The sequence below is a fragment of the Salvelinus fontinalis genome, chromosome 38 (assembly GCF_029448725.1).
Source record: "Salvelinus fontinalis isolate EN_2023a chromosome 38, ASM2944872v1, whole genome shotgun sequence".
Taxonomy (NCBI): Eukaryota; Metazoa; Chordata; class Actinopteri; order Salmoniformes; family Salmonidae; genus Salvelinus; species Salvelinus fontinalis.
This window is the reverse complement of record NC_074702.1, coordinates 27531200-27547046: the sequence shown is the minus strand read 5'-3', so window position 1 is coordinate 27547046 and position 15847 is coordinate 27531200. Positions and strand designations below refer to the sequence as shown.

Genomic DNA, 15847 nt, shown 5'->3' with positions numbered 1-15847 from the left:
ACTTTACTCGCATAACATATTTACAGTGTCGTAAATATCAGTGTTCTGTAGCTGCTTTACAAAGTGTCGCTTTCATAGATTAGCGGTGATGCGTTCATACAAAAATCTAGCAAGTTTGCATAGCTGGAAGCATTTTTCATTTTCTTTGGTTTGATAATACATACTATATAAAGTAAGGCTTTTTTTTTTTAAAGGCACATAACCCTTTTTTCACATAGTCACGACTTACTGTGGAGAAGGAAAGCCTTGGAGTGGATCTCCCCTCTCTTGTCTAGATAGCAGCTACATCAAAATAGTAGGATTTCGAACAGTGTTCGATGGACAATTTGCATGTTGGTCAATGTTATCCTCACATATTAAAATGCTATAGCCTCTAATACAGAACATTGAAGTAGCGATAGTGGAATTAAATTCTTCAGTGAATTCAGATCCATGCCATTTTTCTCTGTGCTTCAGTAGCCTGATGCTTAGCTCTGGTATTTGACAGCAAGCGGCAGAAAGCACTGGGGGAGGATGAGGGATTGAGCTGTGGTCTAGTGAGCAAGGTGTGTGTGTGTGTGTGTGTGTATGACCTGAGAGGCAGTCTGTGGGTCTGTGTTAACAACCTTGGCAGTGATAAGGGGGGCCCTGGGGTTGACCTAGGCGGGCGTGTGTGAGGAGAGGGCCGATACGGTGTGTGTGTGTGTGTGTGTGTGTGTGGTCTATAGATTGCTGTTGGTGTTGCAGTCGCGACACAGGATCTGGTCTCCATTGGGGAAGAAGCCCGCCCCCACCAGAGAGACGGAGCACTCTGTGCAGGTGAAGCAGGGCTGGTGCCACTGGCGCTCCTCAAACGAGATGTACTTCCCTCCGCCGAAACCTAGACAAGACAGGAAGGTGTTATTTTAGACATTTAAATAGTTATTTAACAAACAGCAAGTAGCCACTGAGGTCTCCTCCCATACATAAACATGTGTAATCAATGGCCGCGTTCCAGATGATCTGCAATGCAGTAGCCACGAGTAAAAATAACCAATGATTGAATGCCATGTTATCCATCCTTTTTGAGATTTGGTGCGTGACTGCTATGTAGAGGCAGCCTGGAACATGGCCAACAGTTACTCAGTAAATCTGCATCCTCAGAAAAAAATACATGTCTGTAGCAGCCTTTCTCAACTGTCCCCTGCTCCTGGGTCATAATAGCTGTCTATGACCTTTGACCCTACCTGTGATAGGCTTGCTGCAGGCCTCACACTTCTTGGAGTATAGGCTGCCGAAGCACTTGAGGCAGTAGGGGTTGTCTTCGCGCGAGGTGAAGTGCTGCCCTGCCAGCTGCACCTTGCAGCCCGCACACACAAAGCACTCCTTGTGCCACGGCTCATCCCGATACGTCACGCCCCCTTTAGCCAGGGCCTGGAGGGAAGAGAGGGTCAAAGGTCATCATAGTTAGTCAAAGACCACAAGTCAAAATGATATAATAGAATACACTCAAAAATACCGAATGGATACCCTCTGTTAAGGCTTTTTCCACACAACTCCTTATCCCCTTTGGTTCCCAGAATCAGGAAATAAGGAATAAGCAAGGACATAATTCTGCCGAATAAAAAAAAGGGAATTTAGGGAAAATTTCCACACAGACCTTTTTGCAGCGGGTGCAGCGCGGGGCGAACTTATCCTCATAGCAGGACACGCAGTAGTGTTCATCCTTGTCTGGGATGAAGGACTTGGAGCCGATGGGCTGCTCACAGCTGTGGCAGATGAAACAGCCCTCGTGCCATGTGGAGCCACCATACTCCAACTTCCTCGTGCCTGGGAGTGTAGAGATAGAGAGATAGGAGAGAAAAATGAAGTGAGAAAGAAGGAGATATTTATCAACAGGACAATATTGAAGTAAAAAGCATTACAAAAATCAAAGAGAAGGTCCAAGTCAGAAGATGCATGGCAGTTGACAGCGATAATAGCAACAGAATGTCCCACTGTTGAAGAAATATTCTGTTGAAGGGAAAATTGAGTGAGAACAAAAAGAAAAAGCCCTGTCAAGAGTGCACAACACTTCCCCGCCTGGCTGAATATCCCTGGCTACCGACATTACTGTAGCTTAATCCAGACCTGGGTTCAAATACTTTTTGAAACAATGTCAAATACTTAAAGCTGTGCTTGATTGAATTTGCCTGTTGCAATGGAACCAATAGAAAAGTCAGAAATGTGCAAACCCCGCCCACCTGGTACTCCAGGCAGGCTAAAGCAAATGCTTAAAGTATTTGAAAGATTTCAAATAGTATTTGAACCCAGGTCTTGTTCTATCAGATCCATCTAAGTGACCTAGTGCTTCTGAGGATTCCAGGATTCCATTCAAATGGCTTAGGGGGTTTTCTTGAGGTGATTTAAGTTTGGTTTGGAGTTCTAAGGAAAATGACACCTGAGCTTTACCAAGTGAAGCCAATAGGGCAAAACTCCACCCTAGACAAGAAACCACTGGTGACCGCACAACATCAGAATAATAGGTAACACTTTATTTGGATATTCCCAACTTCTAAGTACAGTAAATGGTTTGTAGATGTTCAGTAGATGTTCAATAACTGTCAACATTTCAACAAACTATCCACTAACACTAACCTTTAGCCTAACCATTATTCTAACCCTAGATGCTAAAGATACTTTGTTGATAGTATGACCATCTGTAGATCTACAGTACCAGTCAAAAGTTTGGACACACCTGCTCATTCAAGGGTTTTTCTTTATTTTGACTATTTTCGACACTGTAGAATAATAGTGAAGACATCAAAACTATGAAATAACACATATGGAATCATGTAGTAACCAAAAAAGTGTTAACCAAATCAAAATATATGGAACACTTTTCCAACAGTCTTGAAGGAGTTCCCACATATGCTGAGCACTTGTTGGCTGCTTTTCCTTCACTTTGCGGTCCAACTGATCCCAAACCATCTCAATTGGGTTGAAGTCGGGTGATTGTGGAGGCCAGGTCGGAGGCCAGGTCATCTGATGCAGCACTCCATCTTGGTCAAATAGCCCTTACACAGCCTGGAGGTGTGTTGGGTCATTGTCCTGTGGAAAAACAAATGATAGTCCCACTAAGCGCAAACCAGATGGGATGGCGTATCACTGCAGAATGCTGTGGTAGTCATGCTGGTTAAGTTTGCCTTGAATTCTAATTAAAATCACTGACAGTGTCACCAGCAAAGCACCATCACACCTCCTCCCCCATGGTGGGAACCACACATCCGGAGATCATCTGTACATCTACTCTGCGTCTCACAAAAGACACGGCGGTTAGAACCAAAAATCTCAAATTTGGATTTATGAGACCAAAGGACAGATTTCCACCAGTCTAATGTCCATTTCTCAAGCAGGTCTCTTTTTCTTATTGGTATCCTTTAGTAGTGTAGTGGCTTCTTTGCAGCAATTTGACCATGAAGGCCTGATTCACAGGCCTCTGAACAGTTGATGTTGAGTTGTGTCTGTTACTTGAACTCTGAAGCATTTATTTGGGCTGCAATTTCTGAGGCTGGAAACTCTGATGAACCTTTCCTCTGCAGCAGAGGTAACTCTGGGTCTTCCTTTCCTGTGGCGGTCCTCAGAGCCAGTTTCATCATAGCGCTTGATGGTTTTTGTAACTGCATTTGAAGAAAGTTCTTAAAATTTTACAGATTGACTGACCTTCATGTCTTAACGTAATGATGGACTGTCATTTCTCTTTGCTTATTTGAGCACTTTTTTGGTTACTACATGATTCCATGTGTTATTTCATAGTTTTGATGTCTTCACTATTATTCTACAATGTAGAAAATAGTACAAATAAAGAAAAACCCTTGAATGAGTAGGTGTGTCCAACTTTTGACTGGTACTTTTGACTGGTATTGGACTATCCAAATCAAATTGTATGTCACATGCGCCGAATACAACAGGTGTACTTGTGCTGACTTAATGCTGACTTACAAGACCTTAACCAACAATGCAGATAAGAAAAATACCTAAGAAATAAAAGTAACAAATAATTAAAGAGTAAAATAACAATCGCAAGGCTATATACAGGGGGTACCGATACAGAGCCAATGTGCGAGGGCACCGGTTAATCAAGGTAATACAGTTGAAGTTGGAAGTTTACATACACATTAGCCAAATAATTTAAACTCAGTTTTTCACAATTCCTGAAATGTAATCCTCGTAAAAATTTGGTAGCATTGCTTTAAAAATTGTTTAACTTGGGTCAAACGTTTCGGGTAGCCTTCCACAAGCTTCCCACAATAAGATGGGTGAATTTTGGCCCATTCCTCCTGACAGAGTTGGTCTAAGTGAATCAGGTTTGTAGGCCTCCTTGCACGCACACACCTTCAGTTCTGCCCACACATTTTCTATGGGATTGATGTCAGGGCTTTGTGATGGCCACTCCAATACCTTTACTTTGTTGTCCTTAAGCCATTTTGCCACAACTTTAGTAGTATGCTTGGGGTCATTGTCCATTTGGAAGACCCGGTTTTGGAGCAGTGGCTTCTTCCTTGCTGAGCGGCCTTTCAGATTATGTCGATATAGGACTCGTTTTACTGTGGATAGAGATACTTTTGTACCCGTTTCCTCCAGCATCTTCACAAGGTCCTTTGCTGTTGTTCAAGGATTGATTTGCACTTTTCGCATCAATGTACGTTCATCTCTAGGAGACAGAATGCGTCTCCTTCCTGAGCGGTATGATGGCTGCGTGGTCCCATGGTGTTTATACTTGCGTACTATTGTTTGTACAGATGAACGTCATACCTTCATAAATGTCTCCCAAGGATGAACCAGACTTGTGGAGGTCTACAATCTTTTTTCTGAGGTCTTAGCTGATTTCTTTTGATTTTCCCATGATGTCAAGCAGAGAGGCAGTGAGTTTGAAGGTAGGCCTTGAAATACATCCACAGGTACACCTCCAAGTGACTCAAATGATGTCCATTAGCCTATCAAAAGCTTCTAAAACCATGACATGATTTTCTGAAATTTTCCAAGCGGTTTAAAGGCACAGTCAACTTAGCGTATGTAAACTTCTGACCCACTGGAAATGTGATACAGTGAATTATGAGAGAAATAATCTGTCTGTAAACAATTGTTGGAAAAATTACTTGTGTCATGCACAAAGTAGATGTCTTAACCGACTTGCCAAAACTATAGTTTGTTAACAAGAAATGTGTGGAATGGTTGAAATATGAGTTAATGACTCCAACCTAAGTGTATCTAAACTTCCAACTTCAACAGTATGTACATGTAGGTAGAGTTATTAAAGTGACTGTTATTTATGCAGAGTAGCAGCAGCGGGGGGGGGGGGGGGGGGGGGGGGGGCAATGCAAATAGTCTGGGTAGCCATTTGACTAGATGTTCAGGAGTCTTATGGCTTGGGGATAGAAGCTGTTTAGAAACCTCTTGGACCTGGACTTGGAGCTCCGGTACCGCTTGCCGTGCGGTAACAGAGAGAACAGTCTATGACTAGGGTGGCTGGATTCTGACAATTTTTACAAATATACATAGACTGTCGCCCCGTCGCCCCTGCCGACACAGTGTATAACCCACCCAGCTGTATGTTATTCATGTCGCCATTCAGCCACGACTCGATGAAACATAACATATTACAGTCGTTAATGTCCCGTTGGTAGGATGTACGTGCTTTTAGTTCAGCCACTTTATTATCCAGCGATTGTACGTTGGCCAATAGTACCGATGGCAAAGGCAGATTAGCCACCCGTCGCCCGGATCCTCACAAGGCACCCCGATCTCCTTCTGCGAAACCTCCGTCTCTTTCTCCTGCGAATGACGGGGATGAGGGCCTGTTCGGCTGTCTGGAGTAAATCCCTCTCGTCCGATTCATTAAAGAAAAATTATTCGTCCAAATAAGGTGGGACCAAATAATATTACACTATACCCAACCTGGTTGGCACTAAAACATGTCATTATTTTCCAGGCTCTGGAAACGTGATAGATTTGTCTTTGCCATCATTACTGAACGAGGGTTCTCGGATATACAACACCATCAATGCATACTGAATACAGTAATTGGAATTTTTGTCTAAACTAAAAGAGAAGTAACCACAACAATAACAACAAAAGACCACCTCCACCACACTCTTCCTGGAATCATTTGCTGTTTTACGACTTTTCGTTTTGGCTGATAGATACAGCGGTGCTGAAAAAGTTTACGGGCTTATCTCGTTATCGTCAGACACTTGGCCGCTCTCCAAGGCACGGGGATTTGGCTCAGAGACAGCAAGTAAGGAAAACTGGCAATTACTCCGTCACATTCTGCCCCGGCCGCGCTGACTCGCTAACTCTTTATTCTCTCGCTCTCTTCTTTGTCTCTCTGACATTTGCTCTTTCTTTCTCTGGCTAGGTGCAAATGTTTTGTTGTCAAAGATTTTTCTCTAGATCTCAAGCTTTACGACAAAGTCTCTGTGCTTTTCATGTTCAGTAGCCTATATCTTCAGACCATCTTAAACACCCAGCTGCAGAAATGATGAACAATGCCTGGGTGACGCAAGGACAACATTTCCAAGGATATGGGGGAGATCATGATTAGTCTTGTGTCGCGTAGTGTAGCCTATGTTAAATATAGGAGTGAGTGTGTTCATGTCACTGGAGGCTGGTGTCACTTTAAAAATCGGAGGACGGGCTCATTGTAATGCCTGGAAAGGAATGAATGGAAAAGTTCCATTCCATTACACCCACAATGAGAAATTTCTCCTTCCACCAGCCTCCAGTGTTACATGCATAGTGTTTCCATGCCTCCCCCCAGTACCTGGCATGACAGTCTTGTCACAGGCCACACACTTGGAGGAGAACTCGTTGCAGTAGCAGTCGTTGCACAGCAGCGCCTCCTCCTGGCTGGTGAAGGGCTCGTCCGCCAGCGAGCGGTCACAGCGGAAGCAACGGAAACAGTGCTCGTGGTAGTGCCGGTCCTCGTAGAACAGCTCCTGGAGATACAAGGGCAACAGTCGAGATCATAAAGCTACCATCCACAACCGTTGTGCCATTGAGCAAGCCACCTAACTCCTAAACTGCACTGGTTACCGTCGCAAGATTGACAATAAAGGACTATTCTATTCTTCCATCCAAGACAATTTATAGACACAAATTCCTAGGACTTCCTGGAAAGGAGTGTACAGTAATGTAGGCCACACAATGTAATGGATGTTATTGGCTACACATGTACATTGAATACAATTGCATTGGTGACCCTGTTGGTGACCTGTTTCAAATGACCAGTGAACTACTGTGACCTCAATGATCAAGTATTGTAAATTATCTGAAAAGAGTGCATTATACATCTAATTTAAAGTGTTTCCGGATCTGTAATGAAAAGGTCATCCTGACCTTGCAAGTACCTGGAGAACTCAAGCCAACACTGGGGTTTCTGGTTATGAACAGAGGGAATAGGGGAGAGGTGATAGGTAAGAGAGGAGACGGGAAGGAGGATAGAGGGGCGAGAGAGAGAATGTGTGAGTGTATGTGTGAGTGTGTGGGTGTGTGTGTGAGAGAGAGAGAGAATGTGTGAGTGTATGTGTGTGTGTGAGAGAGAGAGAGAATGTGTGTGTGTGTGTGTGTGTGTGTGTGTGTGTGTGTGTGTGTGTGTGTGTGTGTGTGTGTGTGTGTGTGTGAGAGAGAGAGAGAGTTCCAGACAGGGAAGAGCAACAGTTTGTGTGGTCGAAGACAAAACACAGGCTTTACTATCCGTTTGCTGCTTTTGAGGGTGTCGATGATAACTCATTGGCCTCCTGTGTGTGTGTGTGTGTGTGTGTGTGTGTGTGTGTGTGTGTGTATGCTAGCCAAGCACGCAACCTCATTGCTTATCCCACCGCATCCACTCCCTCTTCTTACTGTAGCAAATTATCAACTTCACGTGTTTGTGTTTTCCATTAAGGAAATATTAAAACTGCATTCATTGTGGGGAACAAGGAGACATTTTCCTCACACAACATTTCATGGTCTGACACGGCATGGCTGGCTAGTTGAGCTTGGTTGGAAACCATCTGTAATGGCATGTTAAATTTGCCTAAACCTTGCCCTGCCACATTCAGACCATGAAAGACAACTGCCTCATTTAGCATCCAGAATGCATAATTATCGAGATACGACCCCTAACTACCACTCATTACCATGTAACAACAGTTTGCAGTGTTGAAATGACTCAACTAGAATTGCATGCCCTAATGAACATGACCCACTAGTGGAGCCAAAATGAAAGTCTTACCCGGGCGTCATGGCCGATTAGCTCCTTGCACTCGTCGCAGGTGTTGGCGAACAGGCTGTCGTAACAGGGGATGCAGTAGGGGTTGTCCCCCTCTCCCCCGTCTGCCTGGATGTACTTGCGTCCGTACAGGGACTCCTTGCAGTTGTCGCAGTCAAACCGGTCACTCATTGTGACTTGTTCCATCCCTGCAACAGAAAAGCAGGGTCGGCATGAACATGAGCCTTTAAATGAACCCTTAGTGCTAGGGAAGGCGAGCGGCAAGGAGGCAGGGAGAGGGGGACATGCAGGGTGGAGAGAGGGAGTTGGAGAAAGGGGAGACCGTACCCATCAGTGAACTTAATGTTAACGGTGTCATTTGCAAGCATTTTTCTGGCTGTTTGTCATTCGTTTCACTTTCTACTGTTCACCTTTAACCGAACTGAAGTTGAACTAAACTTTAACACTCAATGGAGAGAGAGAGACAGAGAGAAAGAGGAGACAGAGAGAGACAGGGAGAGAAACATTCATGAGGTAGTTCAAAATGGCTATTAACTTTTTTTTGCTGTGTGATGAAAGCGAGATGCACTCACACAGAGACAGACAACGGAGTTGCAGAGTTATTACTCTGGGCTTTGCTTGCACTCCTCCGTAACACTATCAACCCCTCTGAATCTACGGTCTGTGAGATTAAAGGAATGAAACGGTAGATGCATATATTTATGTTGGGAAGAAATGGAGATCTGTGTGGACCACCAATCGAGACAGCGGTAAAGACCGACTACCCTCATGTCAAACTCATCACAGTCGACACTTGTGAAAACACAAATCCAGGATAGGCCGGCCTGCCTGCCCACAAAAAAAGGGTGGACACCCTTTCAAATGAGTGGATACAGCTATTTCAGCCACACCTGTTGCTGACAGGTGTATACAATCGAGCATACAGACATGCAATCTCCATAGACAAACATTGGCAGTGGAATGGCCTTACTGGGCCTCCCGAGTGGCGCAGCGGTCAAAGTCACTACAGACCCGGGTTCGATCCCAGGCTGTGTCACAACCATCCGTGACCGGGAGTCCCATAGGGCGGCGCACAATTGGTCCAGTGTCGTCCGGGTTAGGGGAGGGTTTGGCCGGGGGGACTTTACTTGGCTCATCGCGCCCTAGCGACTCCTTGTGGCAGGCGGGGCTGACTTCGGAAGCTCGTAGCTTCACTCGGTTGCACTCACTCCCGACTTACAAACTATCTCTGGAAGCAACGTCCTTACAATAACTTTTTGGTCGGGAGCTTGAAATGGGTTTTCATGACCGAGCAGCCGCACACAAGCCCAAAATCACCATGCACAATGCCAAGCGTCGGCTGGAGTGGTGTAAAGCTCGCCGCCATTGGCGCAGTGGAAACGCGTTCTCTGGAGTGATGAATCATGCTTCACCATCTGTCAGTCCGACGAACAAATCTGGTTTGGCGGATGCCAGGAGAACGCTACCGACTCCATGCATAGTGCCAACTGTAAAAGGTTGGTGGAGGAGGAATAATGGTCTGTGGCTATTTTTCATGGTTCGGGCTAGGCCCCTTAGTTCCAGTGAAGGGACATCTTAATGCTACAGCATACAATGACATTCTAGACGATTCTGTGCTTCCAACTTAATAGCAACAAACGATGGGGAACAACTCCATATTAATGCCCATAATTTTGGAATGAGATGTTCGACGAGCAGGTATCCACATACTATTGGTGATGTAGTGTATATTCCCTAACATATACTGTAATGTTATATTTATACTTTCAGTTTTTACAGGAACAGCAGTTTGATGGCATACTAGATCTTAGCTGAAGTACAGAATAAAGTGCACAATAATATTGTTTGCGCATTATGGCAATGGTATCTGGTTGCCAAAACACTACAGCGTCGCTGAAGGAAAACCCTGTGGTAAGTGATACAGCACTCTGGCAAAGCAAGCAGCCGGGTATCCATTTACAACCGCCCAGAAATAATAATAATGTCTGATAAAATAATGAATCAAGACTTTAGGAGGTCTAGTGCTGCCTGTCCACACACACTGCAATCACCATAACACATGATACTGGATCAAAGACAACATCAGACCTAAACCGTTTCAGCTCTCGGTAAGGGGCAATTCCACTGTTCAAGTAAATGTGTTTGTGGAAATTGTTAAAAGTAGTCCTTGTGCATAGAGTTGCAAGATTTGTTGTTCTTTGCAATCATTGGTTTTTGATTGACATACATTTTAAAATAACCAACAGTCTGTTGATGTGGAATTGCCCTGAGACAAAGGCTGTTAAACGAGTCGGGTGATGGAGTCGAGACAAAAAATGTATTCACCTGCTCCTAATGTTCATAAATAACCCACTGATGTGTTCTCTCTGAAATGACACCCCTTTACCCATTTTGGAGAGGCACTTTCAACCCCCTCTCCTCCCCCTTCAATAAACAGAACCATAAATTAGGGAGCGTTACTGTTGGGGAGTCCTGCTGTCTCTGGTTCACATCACAAGCCAACCACATCTCTACAACTAATGAGGCAACTGATACCTTTCCCCCGAGGACCTGAGAGACTCAACCATTATTCACTTCATAGTCATTAAAAACTTGGGGCTCGCATCACTGACAACCACCTTGGATAAACCGAACACGGTTGATTGGATGGAATTTGATCTTGCAACCCCACGGTTCAATACTTTCTTCAGCGTGCCAAAGTAAAATGTTAGCTAGCTTCATGCCAATGACTTATGACACAAGTCTAAGATGTCGTCTGCACCATCAAACCAAAACATAATCTGCCGCACCAGGTATGCGCTAGCCTTGCTTTCCAAACAGGCGAACGAGACCAGGCATGTGCATACTCATATGGTACTGAAAGTATAGGTTAGCCTGTATTCTGACATCATCCTTCATCTAAAATAAATGGAGGATCTGTTAATTGCCCTTTCCCTGTTCATTTGTATCAGTAGCTTGCAAACAAGTCATTCAAAGTATGGCCAGAAAGCACTTATGTTTGATGTAAGCACTAGTTCTGTGAAGGCTGGACCAATACTGCGTCGGAGATGTCTAAACAACCAAGGATACAAGCTTTCGGTACCTGGAATGGATCATCCAGGGCATTCTGGAGCCCACTTGTTTCCCCCTTGCATGGCCCATCCAGGCAGCTTTGGCCCAACATCCAAGCCACAAGTCTATTTATGGCCCCTGGGGAGACGAGGGCTTGAGCTACAATAACCCGCCTGCCAGCAATCAGTTAAGATTAGGTAGCAGCCAGTGGCTCCAAACTACGGATGGGAACTTTACACTTGTCGATATTCCATAGCCCGATACATAAATACATATTATGTTAGGACAGAACGGGTTGTTTTGACTTTACGTCTTGTAGTATTGAAACGCAAGAGTAACAATCCGTGAGGGGCGAGCGGACTGCCCTGACGGGTAAATGAACTCCGGATGCCACAGGACCCGGCTCTCACAGCGAGAGAGCATGACGTCAGTGTATGACCCTGGGGCTCCACAAGTGATTGAATCCAGAAACCAAAGCAAGACAACCCCCCCTTTCAATCACCACCACCCCCTAAAAAGATGGTGAGGGGGCTGCTGTTTACGCAGACGGGGAGGGGGGTGGAAGGTTGTAGGGGGTGGAAGTGGTACTCAGTGAACTACAATCTAGACTATTTCTCACAGTGTATCCCGGATTCCCGGAAGGAGTCCATATTCTCTGTGCTTGGGGCGCAGTGACTAAGAAAAAACACTTTCTGCTCATAACATTCCCAAACACTAGAGTAGTGACAGAGTCCCCTGACAGAGACTTCTAGGAAAACACTACGTCCCCCAGCAAGGACAACAATTATGCTTATGCTATCATATCTTACAGTAAGGTTACTTATACTCCACTAGTAATACATTCTGGTATATTACATACAATCCCTTTTGCAACTGCCTGAAAGACATTTAGCTCAATGGAAACACATCCAGATGCTGCAAATGCTATATACTGTAGGTAAAATGGAGTGGCTTCTCACAACTGCATTTTCCTCTGACTTTCTTAACTCTTTCAAGGCCGTTGTTTGGAGTTGAAGTCTCTCATTCTCAGCCAGAACCTCCGGTGAGATAGCTAGAGAACGTCAAGGTCGGTCTAGTCTAGTCATCACAACCCCCCCGATAGACGAATTGGTGGGCTGATTGAAGACCCAACATAGAGAGGTTAATGCGTAGAGATAGAATCACATTTCATTGCTAGGGTTCTCTCTATGCATAGAGATAAAGCAATCTGCCTCTATTGTTTTATCTCTATGCGTCTATGCAAGTTGTTCACTCATTGCTGCCACCTCAGTCAGCACTATATGCCGTTTGATCAGGCTCTGACTCAGGATGTGCGCCAGAGATGGGTTAGTTAGGGTTCCCTCACACCAACCCAAGTCCTCGGTCCGGTTTCACTGACAGCCCGCTAATCCCCTGCCCAAACTTTGCTCGCGCTTCGGTTCACTCCAAAACCAACCGGCCGTTGCACTTCGCGCTGGGAACAGTCCCTAGCACTCTTCCCCTGTCCCAACGCCCAATGAGAGTATCCGCTTGTAAAACGTCTGTTTGGCTACGGTCAGAGTTGCCAGACAAAGCAGTAGACAGTGTGCTACATCAACAGATGAGAGAGAGACGGTCCCCGGCTGTCGAGGAGACTGTAGCGAGTTCCACAAAGTATGCTACACAAGCAAATGATGACATAACCATCTAATGTTTCACAATTATAAAAACACTGGCATACCATTGATGAGACAAGTTGTTGTAAAAGAAAATGTTATGGGGAGCATGAGCAGAGAAAGTTATTCTAAAAGGATTACAAAGTGTGGATATAAGGGTGATATTTACGAGACAACCAAATAAACCAAGTGCATTACAGGCCTACGTATAGCCGGAGTGCACACCACTAACATGTGTGAATCTTATGGGGAAAACATCTATGTCTCAGGAGCTGAAAAATGTGACTATATATCTACTCTACTTGTGCCATTTCTCGACATTTCATCTATAATCATGTGTTGAGAATTAGTCTGTCGGAGGGGATCAGAGTGTCGGTGAGTAAGCGTTGGGCTGCTGGAGCTGAGCCGGTGTAAACATGGCAAGGAGAGCCCTTGACGTACTAGTCAGCGACGTCGCCCTGTGTACTTTGCCCAACAGGTGGTCTGTGTAGAGTTCAAGCTCTTGCTTGTCTGTGTGTACTCTATGATTAAGCACAAACATATACACACACGGACAGGCACACACCCACGAGACAGTCCTCACACACATACGTCAACCACAATCGATGCTGCTGTATCTTTGAGTCTCCTTTCCAAAAGTGTGGAAAGGAGACTCAAACAAGGTCAACAAAACCTTGCTATTATTACCTACTACAACTGTTTTAACTTCGACAAGAATGTGTGCTCCCGGTTTCAAAATGCCTCTTCTATTTTACTGACTGGGAATGAGACGGGTTGTTGTTGTTCCTTTTCAAGGACATATACGAAGGACATGAATGGCCTTAAATGGACATCTTAAAGTGTGAGAAAAGAAAAAGGATAGACTACCAGAACATGGGGAGTGGTTGCGCGTTAGACATGAGCTAACCAACGGTCTCCTTAGGGATATTACCTCTCTAACCACTCAGCGCTCTGCAGTAGGTCAGGCAAGTCTGATGCGCACGGACTACTTCCGTACAGTCTATGGCCACTCCTCAGTTCGTCTGAGTCTATCCAATAATTCTCCTACATCACAACATCTCAAAGACATGGAGGAGTAGAGGGGTGAACAAAGATGGCTTCCTATTGCAGCCCAAAGGAATATAGTTTACACATTGAACTAACCATTGGTGTATATAAAAACATCAATGTATATACACTACATTACCAAAAGTATGTGGACACCTGCTCCTCAAACATCTCATTCTAAAATCATGAGCATTAAATATGGAGTTGGTCCCCCTTTGCTGTTATAACAGCCGACACTCTTCTGGGAAGGCTTTCCACTAGCTGGTGAAACATTGCTGCGGGGACTTGCTTCAATTCAGCCACAAGAGCATTAGAGAGGTCGGGCAATAAGGCCTGGCTCGCAGTCGGCGTTCCAGTTCATCCCAAAGGTGTTCGATGGGGTTGAGGTCAGGGCTCTGTGCAGGCCAGTCAAGTTCTTCCACACCGATGTCGACAAACCATTTCTGTATGGACCTCATTTTTTACACAGGGTCATGCTGAAACAGGACTCTTCCCCAAACTGTTGCCACAAAGTTGGAAGCACAGAATCGTCTAGAATGTCATTGTATGCTGTAGGGTTAAGATTTCCCTTCACTGGAACTAAGGGGCCTAGCCCGAACCATGAAAAACAGCCTCAGACAATTATTCCTCCTTCACCAAACTTTAGTTGGCACTACGCATTCGGGCAGGCAGCGTTCTCCTGGTATCCAGCAAACCAAGATTTGTCCGACGGACTGCCAGATGATGAAGCGGACTGCCAGAGAACGCATTTCCACTGCTCCAGAGTACAATGGAGGCAAGCTTTACACCACTCCAGCCGACACTTGGCATTGCGCATGGTGATCTTAGGCTTGTGTGCGGCTGCTCGGCCATGCTGAATTTATCAAATCCACTCATTTGAAGGGGTGTCCGCATCATTTTGGTCATGTAGTGTATCAGTTAATATTAACCTGCTTAGTATTTTTCAAATTAAACATGACAATTGTTGCATTAGCTAAACTGGCTAGAACGGGGAATATGAGAGGGACAGAGACAAAAGGCAAAGACAGAGTGAGGAGAAATTAAGAAGAAACCAATTGGAATAGATAGAAAGAGCAAAGAAGTGGGTGACATTTAGAGGGAAATCCAATCTTGGCGTGGGATCTGAAACCTATGAAACGTCATAAATCAGAGCAGAGGAAAAGTGAAACGTTGGGTTTGGATAAACACATACCACCACATTGTGTTCCTCAGTTCTACCGTCTGGATGTCTTCCAGACAGAGTAAAGTTCCTTGGCTGGCTTTGAGACGGGTAGAAAATACAGCGCTGGACACTTCACTATATCATTTAAGGCCCGGTTGAGCATATCGAGAAAAGTTCATTTGTGTCACAGCCCAATTGCAATATGGCCATTTCAGAACTTTGCCAAAATGGTGAACCTCTCCCGGTCTTATTTACTCAATGCATCATGCCGTGTCAGCTAGATAAGACTTTCCATTTGGTGACGAATGCTAAATGTCAATGGCGTGAATTACACAATATTCTAATGGTCCAGAACCTGTTTGTGCTAGACTGTCATTAGGATTACTATCCCTTTACTCATAAACTGGAATGCAAGGCAAGGTCAGAGTCCTTTGGGATTTAAACACTTGATAATTCTCAAGGACTACACTCTCCATAGAGAAAACTATGAGGCCAAGATGACTGGACATTTGCCTAGCCACTTCGGTTAACATCAGGACATCAACGGGCTGTCAGGTTCAACTGCCTTTTTAGGCTTTTGGGAACAGAATGATCTAGCTACTTACTGTAAGTCGTGCCTTCAGAAAGTATTCACGTCCCATTACTTTTTCCACGTTGTGTTACAGTCTGATTTAAAGATTCATTAAAAAACTGACATGTCTTGGGTCAATAAGTATTCAACCCCCGTTATGGCAAGGCTAAATA

General features: G+C 44.8%; 1 protein-coding gene across 2 annotated transcripts in view; it reads right to left on the bottom strand.

The window, feature by feature from the left end:
* Window positions 1-443: 443 nt before the first annotated feature.
* The window catches only part of fhl3a (four and a half LIM domains 3a), a 48564-nt gene continuing 33160 nt past the window's right edge, over window positions 444-15847 (bottom strand). The window contains exons 1-6 of one of the 2 annotated variants that reach the window (XM_055904016.1): window positions 12239-12877; window positions 8213-8397; window positions 6761-6935; window positions 1619-1788; window positions 1206-1392; window positions 444-859 (exon numbers count right to left, since the gene is read on the bottom strand). In XM_055904016.1, the coding sequence (XP_055759991.1) occupies window positions 702-859; window positions 1206-1392; window positions 1619-1788; window positions 6761-6935; window positions 8213-8395 (873 nt within the window). In that variant the 5' untranslated portion in view covers window positions 8396-8397; window positions 12239-12877 and the 3' untranslated portion in view covers window positions 444-701. Of the gene's footprint in view, window positions 860-1205; window positions 1393-1618; window positions 1789-6760; window positions 6936-8212; window positions 8398-12238; window positions 12878-15847 lie in introns of those variants that run through there. The other variant, XM_055904015.1, reaches the window with a different exon arrangement.